We start from the raw sequence: 17,665 nt of genomic DNA, 5'->3' as shown, positions 1-17,665 counted from the left end.
TTGTGCAAGAATCACCTTCACCTGCGCCTGCAGCTACTTTTAACCTTTTAGTCTGTGAATTCCCCCAAGCTAGCAGTTTTCCGACCCACCTAACACTTCCTCGATAGCATCAGCAAATATTCTTGCACCCTTTCTATTTAAGTGTATGCCATCCCTGTAGAAGCAGTCTCTCCTGTTAACAAGCACAAACTAGGCTGAAAAAATTTTACCCCTTGAGCCTTGCATATTTCCTCCAGGGCCGAATTAATTGACAAGGCTCTCATGTACTCCCTCCTATCGTGTCTGGGCAGAATTGCAGACACTTTCAAATTTAAGTATCAGAGAAACAGTCTATAAACAAATTATAATAAATCTATAAAAGTCTATAAACAGAGAAACAGTCTATAAACAAATTATAATAAATCTATAATATATATACACATACATATTTGCGCTTGATAGCCAATTAAAAGGGTTTGAAATAAAAAAATAATGAAAAGACATCATGAAAGATGAGAAAAAAAAAGCTTTGTTTATTTAGGTATTTCAATAATGAAGCCGTACCTTCTTTTTCTTGGCTTACAAGTCTTTGTAGCTTCGCATCCTATCTTGTAAAATTTGCCATATCTTGATGATACATTCAACATTCAGATCTACATTCATAATCGCCTCGCAAGCCATGTGAATCCCCCCCCCCCCCCGAAAAATTTCTTCAATTCTTCTGTTGAAAATTCTTTTGGTGTCACTTCAGAATTGTTTTCCTCTTCTTCATATGCAGTTTGCTTGTCAATTTCAAGGAGAGTTGCATCATCTAAGTCATTTGCATGTGAGTCAATGAATTAAAGTACATTGGCAGTGTCCAAAGTTTCGAATCCGAAGTCTCTTTTTATCTTCATAATGTCTTCGGCACTATGTCTGAACTTGTGATTCAAAACCAGTGAAATCATTTGCCAAGTGGGGCAAAACATGTATTCCAAACAGAATGTATTTTGTTGCTAGTGATTTTTAGCCATGATGCAGATATATTTTCCGTCGTATTTAAAGAGGTAAAAAATAAATTGCGAAATGAAATGCTATCATTTCATCTCATCAGGATGGAATGAAGAACACCGTAGCACGTTGCCGCTGACTGCCTGAGGGGAGCTATTGGCACATGTGCATGTGAGACAATAGAGTTGGCACCACAGCATATATGTACATGTACCTAGGCTACGACAGTGCAGCACATATGTAGAGTACGTGTCTTGAATGAGTTTTAATATCTACAGTAAATTTTTTACTTAAACTTAATTGAAACCAATGCTGTTTGAAGCTGTGCTAGTGAGGTATTGCTGTATATATATGTATGTGTATATATATATATATATGTGTGTGTGTGTGTGTGTACAGTGGAACTTCTCTGTTACGAACTTCTATTTAACGAATTTCTCTATATTACGAATTTTTTCGCGAAACATTGCACCTTGAAACGAAATTACATGTAAAATTAACCCCATATAACGAAGTGTTAGTCTCTCTATAACGAATTTTTAAAAAAATTAGTAAAAGCATTTTTGAAGATTTTCAAGCATTTACTGCCAAACAGCCGCTCAAATATACTGCCTCCTTCCTTCCTTCCGAAATTGCGCATTAGCATCTGAAATTAAATAATCATCCTTTTAGTGAACTTGTGGCCCGTAGGAGGGTCTTTGTTTCATTTTTGTTACAGTTATTAAACCAAATGGGTTTTCTTAAAAGTGGTCGTAAACTTTACAATAAATAGGGTAGATTTGTAAATTTATGTTGACTCAGGGGAAAACGAAATTCGCTGCGGTAAACCTTTAGCATGCTGCGGCGGCAATACATAGAATGCTACCAAAGTCGGTTTTTAGTAACGCCTACTGAGTGACATTCGCTTCTCACCTCAACTGTACCACGTGACCTTCATGTCAGTCATTATATGATATGTCCGTTCTTGTCTAACTGGACTCCCAGTAGATGGTTTTCATGATTTTTTTTTTTTTTTTTTTTTTTATTTCGTTCGTCATCAGTCACATAGGCTATATGCTCTTGTATTTTTTTTTTTTTTTTCCTGAAAAGTAACATACAGCATACATTAATCATAAATTTTCTTTCGTGTATATATGAATGAAAGCAGAATAAAAGAAATTCATGAAGTCATATATTTCTTCAAAGGGAGTGATACTGTTGAATTGGCAAGCGAACATCGAGTAGGCGGTACCTGTACTAACAATTCACTATATGGCCAGCGTAGCGAAGTTTGTGGTGTATGTATTGGCAAGAGCTGCAGTATAGTAATTTTTACAATTCCGAAAACAATGTCGAAGAGAAAGTGTTTAAGTATTAATGATAAAGCAAAGATTGTTATCCAGGGTTTTAAGGAAAAAAAATGTTGCGGAGAAATATGGCATACCTGCAAGCAGTTTATCTACGATTTTAAAAAAAATCGAGAATTAATTTTAAATGCAATTGAAGGAGGAGCAGACAAGAAGCGAATTAAGTTGTGCATATACGAAGATGTTGATAAAGCTGTTCTAAAATGGGTGCAAATGATATGAAAAGAATATCCCAATATCGGGCTTAATAATTAAGCAATAAGCTCTGAAATTTGCACAGTTCCTTGGACATAGAATTTAATGCGAGCACTGGGTGGTTAGATAAATTTAAGAAGTGCCACAGAATTGTGGAAAAGGTTATTTGTGGAGAAAGTGTTAATATAAGCGAAGAAGATTGCAACAGTTGGAGGAACATACATTACTTTAAAGAAGATTTTGGAAGAATATGAGCGTAAGGATGTTTTTAATGCTGATGAAATGGGTTTATTCTTTAAATGTTTACCAAATAGAATACTTGCTTTTAAGGATGATAAATGTTTTGGTGGAAAACAAAGCAAAGAAAGAATCACTGTGCTAGTTGGAGCAAATATGACAGGAAGTGAAAAATTAAGACTTTAAGTCATTGGAATATCAAAAAACCCAAGATGTTTTAGAGGCACAAAATCTTTGGAAGTTGACTACACCTTTTAATAAAAAAGCATGGATGACAAGTGATATTTTTGAAGAATGGATATTAAAACTAGACAAGCGTGTAACAAAAGGAAAATCGTGTTGGTAACTGACAACTGTCTGGCACATCCTGTCAGTATTTCTGCCAAACTTAAAAGTGCGAAGTTGTTTTTACCACCAAACGTAACGCCAAAACTCCAGCCAATGGACCAAGGGCATTATTAAAAGTTTTAAATTTCATTATCGAAAGAGAATAATAATGAAGATTGTCAATGCGCTATCAGAAAATAGAAACTTGGAGGTTACAATTAACCTTAAAGATTGCATCTCTGAACTGGCAAAAGTTTGGACAAACGATGTCATCAAATACACTATTCAAAATTGTTTTTCAAAAGCGGGATTTGCATCGAATACAGAAGTCGAACAACGACTGGACGAACAAGATGAACTGCCCCTTTCACAACTGAAAAACTTTTGGACATTATTAGAATTGTTCGGAAACATCAAAAATGAAATAACAGTGGATAGTTATGTTTATGTAGATCACAGCAGAACATCCAAATGAAGATAAAATACTGATGAACAGTGTTAGACGTGACCATGATCACGAAGAAATTAACGATGACACCTCAGAACAACCCGTAGAAAAGCCAACTCGCGAAGAAATGATTAACGGTTCGTATGGGTGTACAGTTTTGTGAAAATGTTCCTAATAATGTTTTTAATGCTCTGAACAAATGTGAGGTTTTCTTTGAGAATCAGACAATTTTTTAATTCTACTGTGCAAACGAAAATTACAGATTTTTTTTAATTTGTGATACCGGCGAAAATTGTTTAAACGTAATTTAAATAAGTATGTTTTTGAAATAAAATACATTAAAAATAAATGTAGATTCGTTTTCATTTTCTAATTAGATAACAATTTCTAATAAAAAAGATATTCTCTGTATATTGAAATTTCTCTATAATGAATTTTTTTTCGCTGGATTTATCAAATTCGTTATAGGGAAGTTCGACTGTATATGTATATACAGGGTTGTTAAAATTAAAGTATCCCTATGTAGAGGGCTCTGGAGCAAGTTCTAAGGCTTGTACTGAAGAGAAATTTGGACAACAGGTACAATAAAGAATGCGCTCCCCATTCATTGGGAAAAAAAATTAGTTACAAAATTTGTCACTGTATGGTGCGTAACTACCTTAGTTACGATTATGCAAATAAAGTAAGTTATTTGCATAATCGTAAGTTATTGCCACAGCGCCACTACTCAGCTCTACTGTACTTTATAAAAGCAAAGCAGTCTCTTCAAAATCATACAGTACTGTAGATGTTTGCCTGCACTACAGCAGCAGTGCCAACAACGTTGCAGGAAAAGGCGCGATCAGTGAAGTTATATTATCAGAACAGCAACAATGCAGCTGCGGCTATCAGAGAATTCCGGCGTCAGAGGCACATAAGGTGTGGACCTATGACTGTTTGTGCTGTTTGCAAAATGATTGCGAAATTTGAAGCAACAGGACATCTTGGTGTTCAACCAGGTAGAGGTCGAAAACAAGTGGACATCCTCTCGTGTTGAAGATGTGGCTATGACTGTTGTATCAAGTACATCTCCGTGTGGCAGCTGTTTCTCGTGAAGTGGACATGCCGTATCCACTGTAAGGCTAGTAATGCATTAGGTGTTGCGGTCCTATCCTTAAAAGATCCACATGCTACAGCAGCTAAAGCATGGTGATGCAGATATTTGTTTCACATATGCACTTCAATTTCTGGCGTGAATGACAGTGGGTATCACTTGGCTATGGAACATCCTTTGGAGTGATGAAGCCCACTTCTGCTTAAATGGACAAGTGAATACGCACAACTGTCGCATTTGGGCAACAGAAAACGCTCAAGTTAAACAAGAGGTCCCATTGCATTCTCAAAAAGTGACAGTGTGGTGTGGATTTACGGCCACATTCATGATTGGGCCTTTTTTTTTTTTTTTTTTTTTTTGAACAGGTAACACAGACTGGACCCCGCACCTGTTCCATCACTGGACAGCAATATTATGAAATGTTGGCAAATTTTGCACAATGTGGGTGCCTTCAGGATACCATATTCATGCAAGATGGTGTGCCACCCCACATCCCCCGTTGTGTCCAAAGGCTGCTAAGGCAACACTTTACAGATGAACGGTCATCAGACATCTTGGACTCACCCCATGCGACTTCTGGTTGTGGGGTTTTTTGAAGAACCAGGTTTATCAGGAAGGATGTCAAACTCTGGCAGATCTGAAGGACAGTATTAGATGTCATGTTTTGGCTATTCCAGTTGACATGTTACGTTCTGCTGTACAAAATGCTGTTCTTCGAACGGAAACTGTTGTTGACCAAAATGGAGGACACATTGAACAGTTGTAGCGCTGTTTAAGTGATTTTTATTGCTACAGCACCATATAGTTTGTAACTATTCTTTTTTTCCAATAAATGCTGAGCACATTCTTTAGTTGAGATTCCTGTCCTAAAGCCAGCTTGCTCTTTCGGTTGATTCTCATTAAGTATTCTTCCTAATCTGTTAGTAATGACCCTTGTGAACAACTTGATGTGGGATAACAAGCAAATTGGTCTATAATTTCCAATTTCTGATTTATCTCCTTTCTTATGCAGCAAAACTATGATTGCATTATTCCACTCTTTAGACGTCATACCTTTTCTAATGTATTTTGTGAAACCTTGCCAGTTTTTGTGCCACGTCGCTTTCTCCCAGTTTTGACAACTGTGCAGTAACTTCATCCTCCCCCGGAACTTTCTGATTCTACATTTTCTTCAACACATGTTCTACCTCATCAGGAAGGATATCGGGTATGTTGTGTTACTAATTTGCATCCGTCTTCCCCACTCCTTGTATAATTCTCTATAGTAGTCTTCTGCTTTTGAACTATGCCTTCTCTGATATTTATAAGTACACCATCACTATTCTTCAGTTTCAGTGTCATTTGTCTTTCTGTGTTACTGCTTAGGTTAGGTTAGAATAAGTACTACTTCGAATAAGTAATACTTCTCTAGTAGAGAAGTCTACTGTTACTTATTCTCAGTGGGCACCACCACCCAGATAGCAGTTAGTATTCTCTACTAGAGAAGCATTACTTATTCGAAGTAGTGCAGTACCTGGTATCTCGTTGTGAAAGTAGCAACAATATGAAATATAATTAAAACGATGCCTTTACACTACGTACATAGTTTAATTTTATGGGTTAACTATGGTGTATCTACACCAATATTATATAGCTTAATTAATATACATACAGTAACAACCAAACATAACACTTTGTAGTCTGTTATTCAACACACTTTGTGATCTGATATTTCTGTTCACTGACATTTTTTATTTCAGGTTGTAAAATCTAAAACAGTAAAAAAAAAATGAGCATCAATCAATAACAAAGAACACAGCATGCACAAATTGTGACTAACACAATACATGCAAGTGAGATAAGGAGTAAAAAGATTCTGAACAGTTTTATTTTGCCATACTGTAGTTTTCTTCATCTTTTAAAAGGAAGCAGTAATTTTTAACAATTGAATCCAATATTGAGATTTTAAAGTTTGCATCGAAACTTGATTCAGATAAAAAAAAGAAAAAACTATGAGAATATCTAATAACCCATCCCTCGAAGATGCCATTTATTTGTGGTTTACACAGAGACGAAGTTTAGGAGAACCCATATCTGGACCTTTGTTTTGTGAAAAGATGCTGGATTTAAAAAAAAAAAAAATTAGGCAGCCCCTCGGGTTTTAAAGCCAGTGTTCTTATTCCTAAACTTACTAATATTTTTTTTTGTCTCCAGAACAGTCTCTTTTGATAAGTTCGATGGTCCTGTGTCATGTGTTTTTCTATACCTTTGGATGCTTTATCCTATTTTTCTGGATTTTCTTCTTTCTTTTATATCGAAGGTTGACAATCACTGAATTAATTTGAGAGTTGAGGAATTTTCATTGATCATCCACACCATGGCTAAGTTGACTAGTCTTGGTTCAGAATTGTAAAGTTTTTCCTCAAAGAAATTTGGAATTTTATTCCACAGAATAAGCACTGTACTATCACCTAATGTTACTAAACATTCGTTTAGTAACATTAGGTGATAGTACATTAAATTACACTGATTCATCCAAAAATACTATAGATTATTATAGAAAACAAAGTTTTCTATAGAAAACCCTGTTACAGAAAACAAAGACATGATTTAATTTTTAAAAATACTTAATACCATTGACTTAATTTAAACCTAAAGCGAAAGTTCTAATAATCCATTTTAGCAGATTACTTCTTAATCATTTGTCATAAGAAATATTTTACATAAACATAGTGATATGACACAGACTAGAATAGATTTGATTTGATTTGATTTACTGATATAAACATTACTTTCAGTGTAATAGCTATTTACTCTATAGCATTTTTATCTTAATAGGCAGCTCTGAAGAAGCCACATGCTATAATGTTTTCAAAGTAAGTAAAAAATATATATATTTATCACAATAAAAAGCATTAATTAATAACCAGAGTAAATATATATATATATATATATATTTTTTTTTTTTTTTTTTTGTTACTCTATATAATGATGATAATATTCCTTATCCATGACTGATACATATAAATTACAATACAGCACATGATAATTATTATCTACTGACTTTTCCAGTTTTTCTAAATTTCCAGAAATTGTGTAGCTTTTGCAATTTTATGGTAAGTTTAATTTTCTTCTGTATTTCTGTCAAGTTTTTTTTTTTTTTTTCAAATACCAATCAACTTTAATGATATGGGTTTGAAGCTGCTATCAGGTGGTTGTGGCTCTGCAGCAAATTGCAGATACAAATCATAGCAAATGATCATAATCAGGAAAGGTAGAAGAGAAATAATTGTTGAAGCTTAATATAAAAAAAGTGCCTGGGCTGGATAGGATCTATTCAATTATATTAAGGGGGGGAGCAAATGAGGTAAGCAAACCCTTAGCCATAATTATGAGATCATCTTTGAATTTGGGAGAGGTCCTTATGGACTGGAATGTGCTAATGTATCCCCATTTCATAAAGGGGGGTCAAAAGCTGTCATGAGTAATTGAAGATTACAGACTTATTAGCTTAATATTTGTTCCAGGAAAAATAATGGCATCTCTGGCTAAAGAAGTAATGTAGGACCATCTAGACAGGAATACAGTTATACTGTAGTATAACTGTATTCCTTAAGGGGCAATCTTGACACCAATCTGTTTGGATACTGTGGTGCAGTAACAAAGTAAACTGGATTCAAAAAATAATTTTTATATCATATACTTGGATTTTAGGAAAGCTTTTGATACTGTTGCACATAAGACTGCTGCAAAAATTTGAATAGTTTAGCATTAAGGACAAATTACTATTCTGGAGTGGAAGAAGACAGTGCTTATTAATGGACTGTTATTATCTGTCTGTTATTATATGATAAGGTATATCAGGCTTAATGTCTACGTTTTCAGATGATACAAAGGTTGGCAGGATTGTTAATAAGAGTAGTCAGGGTAAGCTACTGTAACAAGATCTTAAAAAATTAGACAGATGGGCTGAGAAATAGAAGTTGAAGTTTAACATTGACAAATGCAAGGTACTGCATGTGGATTACTGCTACCCACATACCAACTGTGTGGTACTACACTCAGGGCATTGGAAAATGAAAAAGACTTGGGGGTAATTGTACAGTAAGATATTAAGTTCTCTGAGCAATGCTGCCAGGTCAGCTCATGGGGGAACTGATGAACTCATGATATAGGAACTTTGCTACTGGGATAAGGAGATGATTATCCCATTGTATAAGGAAATGGTTAGGCCACATCTTGAGTGTTGGATACAGCTCTGGAGGCCACATTGAAAGGATATAGATCTGCTGGAACAGGTGTAGAGAAGGGAAATATGATTGGTAAAGTGATCTTCCCAAGACAGCCTTCAATTATGCAAATTGCAGTGTCTGGAGACTAGGCACCTGCAAGGTGATCTGATTGAAGTGTTGAAGGCTTTGAATGGATTGAGCAAGCTCAATGCTGATGGGATTCTTCCTCTTGCTCAGACCACACACACACACACACACACACACACACACACACACACACACACACACACACACACACACACACACACACACACACAAGGGGCATAAATTCAAATTGAGGAAGGATGGTTGTAGCATAGATGTGTGGAGATGTGTTTGCTTTCAGCCAGTGGATGGTTGATTACTGGAACAAACTTCCATCTGTCTTTGTGGAAGTGGACAATTTGAATAAATTCAACGAAGAAGTAATAAAGAATTCATCTTCCACTCAGCCAGAATTTACAAGAATTTTCAACTTTTCTTCCAAATTTAAATAAATAAGAAATGCAAGAAAATTGCATACTACAGATAAAAAAGTGTCTTAAAGTTATTTTCATCATTTATATACAGGGTGTCTCAAAAATACACAGCATAACTTCAGGAATGAGTTCCTCATATGTAGACAATAAAAATATTTTATATCAACATAGTTCCGGAAATGTTTGGTTCCCGAGTTATTAACTGGAATGTCTTACCTCCCGCAGGTGATGTCCTTCATCACAATGTACTGACAGAATCTGGTGGTTTTCCATTCCGACCATGTACTCAAATCAGGAGCAAGCGGATATGCACTTTATGTATGGTTTGGCGGATGGCAATGCTCTGGAGGCTCATCATTTGTACCATGAAAGGTTCCCATAATGAAGATGTCCAAACAGGAAAACGTTTGACGGTATCCATTGCCGCCTTTGTGAACATGGGATCTTTACATCTCATGCTGCCGACAGAGGACGACCAACATCTACGACCTCCTGAAGTAGAGGAGGAGGAGAGTTTGGATGCTGTGCATGCCACTCCTGGAATCACACGCAGAATAGCAATGCAACTGGCTGTTCAACATTCGACTATTTGGAGAGTGTTATGAGAACACTAACTGTATCCTTACCATCTGCAATGGGTACAGGCCTTGTCACCAGCAGATTACCCTGTGCGAATAATGTTCTTGCAGTGCTTCTTGCAGCAGTGTAGTACAACTCCTCACTTTCCTGCCTTAGTGATATTCACAGATGAAGCACAGTTCACACGAGACGGAGTCCAAAACTTTCACAATCAGCATGTATGGGCTGAGGAAAACCCAGTTCTTCCATCTCATTACCAACAGTGGTTCAGCCTCAACATCTGAGCAGGTGTTTTTGGTGATAAGTTATTTGGGCCCCATGTATTTTCAAACAAACTCGCAGGGCAGGCATACAGAACATTTCTGGAAAACAACATGCCTGATTTCTTGGACGATACGCTGATCATTCGTCAACAATTACACTTCATGCATGATGGCACTCCCGCACATTTCAGCCATCTAGTCCGCAATTACCTGACTCGAAGGTTTCCTGGTCGGTGGATAGGAGATGGACCAACTGCCTGGCCACCACGCTCACTGATTTAAATCCACTAGATTTCTTCTTGTGGGGCCATTTAAAGTCATTGGTGTATTCGACTCCGGTAGCTGATGTGGAAACTCTCCGCAATCGAATTGTGGCAGGTTGTGAGACAATACGAAACATGCCAGGAATTTGGCATCATCTTCGCGAATCCATGAGATGTTGATGTGAGGCCTGTATTCAGGCAGAAGGTGGACATTTCGAACAATTACTATAAGATGATGTGAACAGTTAAGTATCATAGACAGACCTTCAAAACTCGGAAACCAAGCATTTCCGGAACTACGTTGATATAAAATAATTTTATTGTCTACATATGAGGAACTCATTCCTGAAGTTATGCCATGTATTTTCAAGACACCGTGTGTGTGTGTGTGTGTGTATATATATATATATATATATGTGTGTGTGTGTATGTATACACATATATGTATGTGTATACAAGTTTGTATTAATATATTGAATAAAGTGTGTGTGTGTGTGTGTTATAATTAATATGACAGATAAGAATAAAGAAGATGGCAGTTCAAAACGCACAGAAAGCTAAAGGCCAAAAAAAAGAAGACAGCTGAAATATGAGCAGAAGGTAGTAACCTTTAAAATAAAAATTATGTCAGAATGTCAAAAGAAGGTAACGGCAGCCTACATCAGATAAAGGCAGAAAATTTTAGCTAAATACTTCAAATCGGGGAAGAAAAGCAATATGCAATTAATAAAAATAAAATCTGATGCTGGCAAAAGTGAATATTGATACATGATCAGGTATTTCATCGGGGGACTACACCTGAATAAATTTTTTAATCTTCCAGCTTTCTTTTATACTAGTTTTAATTTTATTTTAATTGTATTTTCATTATAAAAACTGCGTAGGGACTACCTTGTCCATACTTTGTAGGAGATATATAGCTTTTCCATTTCGATTACATTTATTTATATTCATAAATGTTCTCTTTTACAGCTATGGGCAAGTGTATAAACGCAATCCTTTGATGCATGCATGGTCAGGTGTAGTCCCCGTGATGAAATACCTGATCATGTATCAATATTCACTTTTGCCAACATCAGATTTTATTTTTATTAATTGCATATTTACTTTTCTTCCCCAATTTGAAATATTTAGCTAAATTTTCCTGCCTTTATCTGATTTTTATCTGATTTAAAATTTTTATTTTAAAGGTTACTACATTTTACTCATGTTTCGGCTGTTTCTTTTTTTTTTTTGGCCTTTGGCTTTCCGTGTGTTTCGAACTGCCATCTTCTTTATTTTTATCTCTCATATTTATTATAATATGCAGATATTTATATTTGTGCTATTGCTGCTGCTTTGTGCACTTCAGTGCATTTGCCATATCCAGTTTATTTAACTTTACGCTGTTTTATCTGTTTTTACTCTTTAGTATAATCTCTTATATTTTATGTGTGTATATATATATATACTTAACTTATTTATACAATATTACTTATTAAATTATGGTACTACTTGGGAGCATAGGTTTGTAGTGACCCCAACCAACCCACTAGTTATATATATAGGCGCCTCCGTAGCCAGGTGGGAAGGAGCAGCAGTGCGTAGCACACGCTTCTTGATTAGACCAGGGTTCGAACCCGTCACCACCAAATACGGAGGATGCAGAAAGGTCAGGGAATGACCACCGCATATCCCGTAGCAATATGGCCTTAGTTGCTAATGCTCCTAAAAACCAAATAACAACAAAAGTTATATATATATATATACATATATACATATACACAGTGGATTCCGGTTAATCGGGGCAGCCGTTTATTTGGGGCAAATCTTAAAAAACAGAACCCAATCAAGAAAATAGCCAGGGTTTACTCCGCTTAATTGGGACAACATGCCGTTTAATCGGGGCAGGAGACCACAGCACTGGAGAATACTCTACAATTGTCTCTGACCATACCACGTGGTTTGGTCGGATTTCTGGAGATCACAACCATAAAACAATAAAAACAATTAGCAGTCACCTGTTTGTTGGGGTTTTCTGGATAGTAAACTGGATCTTATTGACTTTGCGATAATACCGATAGCTGGAATTCTGTGGGTTATTATATTGAAATGAGTTTACACTTCCATGGAATCCTCAATCATATAAAAAAATTAATTTTCATAATCTTCTCTTCATTCCTATTTTTAAAGCTTCGTAATGTGTTACTCTGTTCTCACTTGTGCGTATCGTGTTACTTGCAATTTGTGCATGCTGCGTTCTTTGTTATTGATTGCTTATCTTTTTACTGTTTTAAATTTTAACCCCCACCCACAAATGTCAGCGAACAGAAATGTCAACTAGTTAGTATGCACATATTACAGTAGGTATTAATTATTCCAATTTTCACATATCATTTAATTTTTTTAATTGGTAAGGTAATAAAGGGTGAATTTGTGCTTAATATATCTTTACTTTTTTGCCTGTGGGTAATATTCCTCTTATTTTCGCTAATTAGAATCACTATTTAATAGAATTAAAATTCATTTCACAAACGTGATCATAGTGAACGGTACTTTACTATGGTGACTCCGTCGTAACGGGATTTGATTGTACAATGAACCAATTGTAAAGCAGGGGTCCATTGTATTTTTAACTATTTACGTGAAATTTCGGATAATTGGGGCAGCCGCTTAATCTGGCCAAAATGCACTAGTCCCGATGTGTCCCAAATAACCAGAATCAACTGTATATATATATATATGCATATTATAACACAAGTAGTACCATAATTTAATAAGTAATAATGTATAAATAAGTTAAGTCCATATATAACCCATGCATGTATAATGTCTAATTGTCACAGGACAATAGCATTAATGTAGGAGCCAATACCCTCATTTATGCCTTTTAATATTTAATTCTAATTGTCATTAGACATGATTCCAATATATATATTAGGTCAAGATCCAGACAGGTTTTGGTTTGCGAGTGGTGGGGAATTTTTTTTGTTTGGCGGGAAGTATTACCGGTAATTAAAGCCTAACTAACTGGCTAGCTGTAGTTGTACTAGCAGTTGTTGGATCGCCTATGATTCCATGTTAACTGTTAACATGGGATCAAGTTAATAAGAATATAAAATAGGAAGGTGACTTTCTTTCACATGGCTCTCTTTCTGCTACTTCTTCAGGGGCTTTGAGCAGATAGATAGCTATACTAAAAGAATGCCATGGGCATACCTGTTTCTGTGGTCTCAATAACAGTTTTGCTTTGTAAATACTCATGTTAAGTTATGGTTGTCCTAAGTTAATAATTCAAGTTTTTTTTTTTTTTTTTTGTTAGTTGTTGGCGCATCGGCTTCTGTGGCCATAATTCAGCTCCCAAAGGTTTTTGCATTTTACTCTGATCCGAACACAAGGTGGGATTCGAACCCACGACCTTTGGGTTGCCAGCCCGGCACTTTACTCACCCGGCTAGTCTGGTCAGCAATAGTTCAAGTAAATCAAATAAATTTTATTAACTGTAATTGTTTATTTTTGGTTTAACTTTGGTTTTAAATTTTGGATTATTATTAGCTGCAAACTGGGATTGAGACCCAAAGCCTGACGGGTATGCATCAGAGTTAATATAAAAAGTATATAGGTATTTACTTGTGATCAGTATGGCTGTAGGCTGGTGCGAAAAAGGACATGCAAGTTGTCCGGGAGCCACTTTATAGGAGGCCGGGGCGCCATCTGGTCTGATTTGTTGGTTAGTCTGTTTTTAATCATAAAAAAAAAAAAATCAGCAAATTAAAAAGATGAACAAATTTAAGAATACTAATTCTGCCACTTTATCGGGAAGTACTAACGACAATAACAGCCTCCAGCCTTAAATTCCTACTACTAGTAAATAACCACCATTCATAGAACAAAGACAAGAAATAACACGCTGTACAGGTATCACAGTAAAAATCGCACCCCAGGCTTAGACTCTACTGCGAAGGACCCGTTAATTCCTGAAAATGGTGTAATAGCATTCAGTGCCACCCACCCACTAGTGATTAACACTGGTGAGAAACCAGAAGGTGCAACGGAAACAAATTCTTCCCATATATTGAAGATTATATAGACAGGTTTACTCTGGCAGAACCAACTAAAATTTAAGAAATGCACTAGTAAACTGTGTAAGATGTGCCCATACAAGCAAACCCCACGACAGAAAATTTCCCATTTTTTTGTCATATGCAAAACATCGTTTACCTAATCACATGCAAAGAATGTGGGATACGATATATTGAAGAAACCAGTACAGTACTGCATATCAGACTGAACCTGCACAGATCACAAATTAAGAAATTTGGAGAAAGACCCACCAAATGCAAAACCAATATAACTTCAGATAAATATACCAATGAGACAGAACTAAGACACTTCCAAAAACACCCATTCACCAACATAACTATAGCCATACTAGCTATAGAAGAAAACCCCCAAAAAAGGGAAATTCTGGAAGACCTCTACATATTACAATGCAAATCCCTATACCCATATGGATTAAACAATAGATTCAATGGCCGAAACTTCACCTGCCCCGGAGCAAAACAATGCACATACACAATATTCCAACTAGCTAAAAATATACACGGCAACACTCTAAGAAACAGAGTTCAACAAGAACACAATGGCACCAACGCACAGAAACTTGGCAACTTTGAAGCAATGCTGACCGAATGGGATAACGATCCCATTAACATCAAAACTATCCACAACACCCTGTTTTCACTAAAGCACAGCAAACTAAAAGCCCTAAATAAAATCTGCCTACGATACACCTTTTAAAACATACATCTCAAACACACCATAGAAGACATTACCAAATTTAAAATCGGATTCACACACCCCAAAAAGAATACTGCATAGTAAAATACCAAAATCGCATTTTCGACCATGTTAACCTCAAAGAAGTCTTTGATAAAACCACCAGAGACCTACCTATAGATAAAATCAACATAAAAATCAGACACAGATATGCTAGGCCCATCGGAATGGCTTTATGCAACTACAAAAACACCATAGCAAACCTGAACAAAATTTGAACTCCGTTGTCAATGCAAAGTAAACAAATATAAAGATTACATAGCACCGCATCACAAGCACATTAATCACAGGTGACCTCAACATTGTCGAGGATCCAACATTAAAAGAAATCATGGCTAAAGGAATGAAATTTAGATCAAACACCCACACCAGCCTAGAAAGCATACAAAAATCTATTAGAGTGGATCTCTTACAATTTGCTTATAAACTAGCTTATAAATATAACACACCAGTGGAAGAGTTCCAAATTTGGATCAACAGCACCTCAGATCACGTTATGGCAAGGTTCAGAGACTGTATACAACACCAATAATAACTACAAGCAATACAACCTTAAAAATAATAAATAACAAAATCAAAGACTTGCAAAACAAATTCATTATAACTAGCACAGACAAGGCCAATAACAACTTCAGTATTATCTGCAAAACATCCTGCACAGACACTCAAAAAAAGAACTGAACAACAGCAAAACATATAAAATCACCAACTCCACCCATAGCACTATTACTAAAAAAACTAATAGCCATGCATAAAAAAGTTAAATTAAAAATCGATAACACCAGATTTCCTTTTCTTTGCTGGATCCCAAAATTCCATAAACTTCCAGTATGCTGCAGATTCATCACCACATGCAGGAACAGCTATATCAAAAACCCCAGGGAAAAACTAGAGGCCAAACTAAACACAATATCCACCAACCTCACCAACACCAAGCTCATTTCAGACAACAGAAAATACATCAAAAATAATAAAATCAGCAAAGTGTACACCTACGACTTTAAAAATCTATTTACCAGCATTTCTCACAATAATTTAAAAATAGTGCTTACAGACTACTACGAATAAAACTGGGAACGTCTAGGCTGTAGTAAACAGTACTGGCTAGACTTAATAAACTTATTCGTAATCAATTACTTACTCATGGGAGACAACATCTACATGCAAAGTAGGGGTAGCAATGGGAGCAAGCAGCTCGAGCTCCATTGCCAACCTTTACTTGCACTAATACGAAAACAAAATTAAAGACCACATAACCTTCTTCAGATACATTGACGTCTTAGTTGTCAACTGTGATAAATTCAACAAATTAGCACTAGAAATACATCCCACAGATCCGACCATCGAACGTACCGACCTCAAAAGCCTTCTACAAGCCATATACCTCGACAGTGAAATAACCATCAAAGAAAATAAAATCTACACAGAGCATTTTGACAAAAGAGACCATTTTGACTTCCAAGCCATTAGACTCACAAACTGGGAGACCAATTTAACTAAACAAATACATGGTAATGTAATCAGAAATCAGACAAAAAGAATAATACACATCTGTAGTAACCAAGAAAACATATTGAACACATTACAAAAACTAATTTTATTCAGAACAAAATGCCTGTCAAGTTCATCAGATACCACGTTAAGCAGCCATTCAAGCTAATTTAACCCTACATCACAGAGTCATAGACATAGGGTCACAGAGCAACTGTTTGGGCCCCTATTAGACACCCCCCCTGGTTCATTGTGCTCAGACAAGGCTCGTCTGACCGCACAGCAACCCGGACATCCAAATTCAACCCCTAATACAACAATAACTATAATAGTAGATCTCATGCTGATCCGATATATTAAACCCCATAACTATCCCTACGCTTCTTAGCACAAATTTCGCTGGATATTTGACATTAGATAACAAATAAGACACAAATAACAACAAAAGCTAATGCACTACACCACGCCTACAGCTTATAATAAAGTCCAAAACACCACAAGGCTAAAATCACCGAAGGAGGGTATGTAAATATGTATATAGTTATCCCACTGGGCATACACGGGCTGTTATGCTATAGAAAGGTTATACCAGTCCTTGTCCAGTGGATAACATTACAAAAAAAAAAAAAAAAATTGTAATCACCGAAATGTAATCCTTAAAATTGCATTTACCTAAAAATCAATATAGGTATACACCGTAATCCCTAACCATCGATCACAGATTAACCCTCCCTTAAACATATATTATGATTAAAAACAGACCAAACAACAAATCAGACCAGATGTGGTGCCCCGGCCTCCTATAAAGTGGCTCTCGGGCAACTTGCACGTCCTTTCTTGCACCAGCCTACAGCCATACTGATCACAGGTAAATACCTGAATACTTTTTATATTAACTCTGATGCAT

General features: G+C 36.0%; 1 protein-coding gene across 1 annotated transcript in view; it reads left to right on the top strand.

The window, feature by feature from the left end:
* The window catches only part of Non3 (Ribosome production factor 2-like protein Non3), a 155,071-nt gene that overhangs the window by 28,838 nt on the left and 108,568 nt on the right, over window positions 1–17,665 (top strand). Inside the window, exon 3 of the mRNA XM_090390187.1 lies at window positions 7,433–7,470. Within this exon, the coding sequence (XP_090246313.1) occupies window positions 7,433–7,470 (38 nt within the window). The remainder of the gene's footprint in view (window positions 1–7,432; window positions 7,471–17,665) is intronic.

This window comes from Mastigoproctus giganteus, chromosome 1, assembly GCF_048544385.1.
Source record: "Mastigoproctus giganteus isolate SK-2022 chromosome 1, ASM4854438v1, whole genome shotgun sequence".
NCBI classification, from domain to species: domain Eukaryota; kingdom Metazoa; phylum Arthropoda; class Arachnida; order Uropygi; family Thelyphonidae; genus Mastigoproctus; species Mastigoproctus giganteus.
This window is presented reverse-complemented; position numbering and strand designations above follow the sequence as displayed.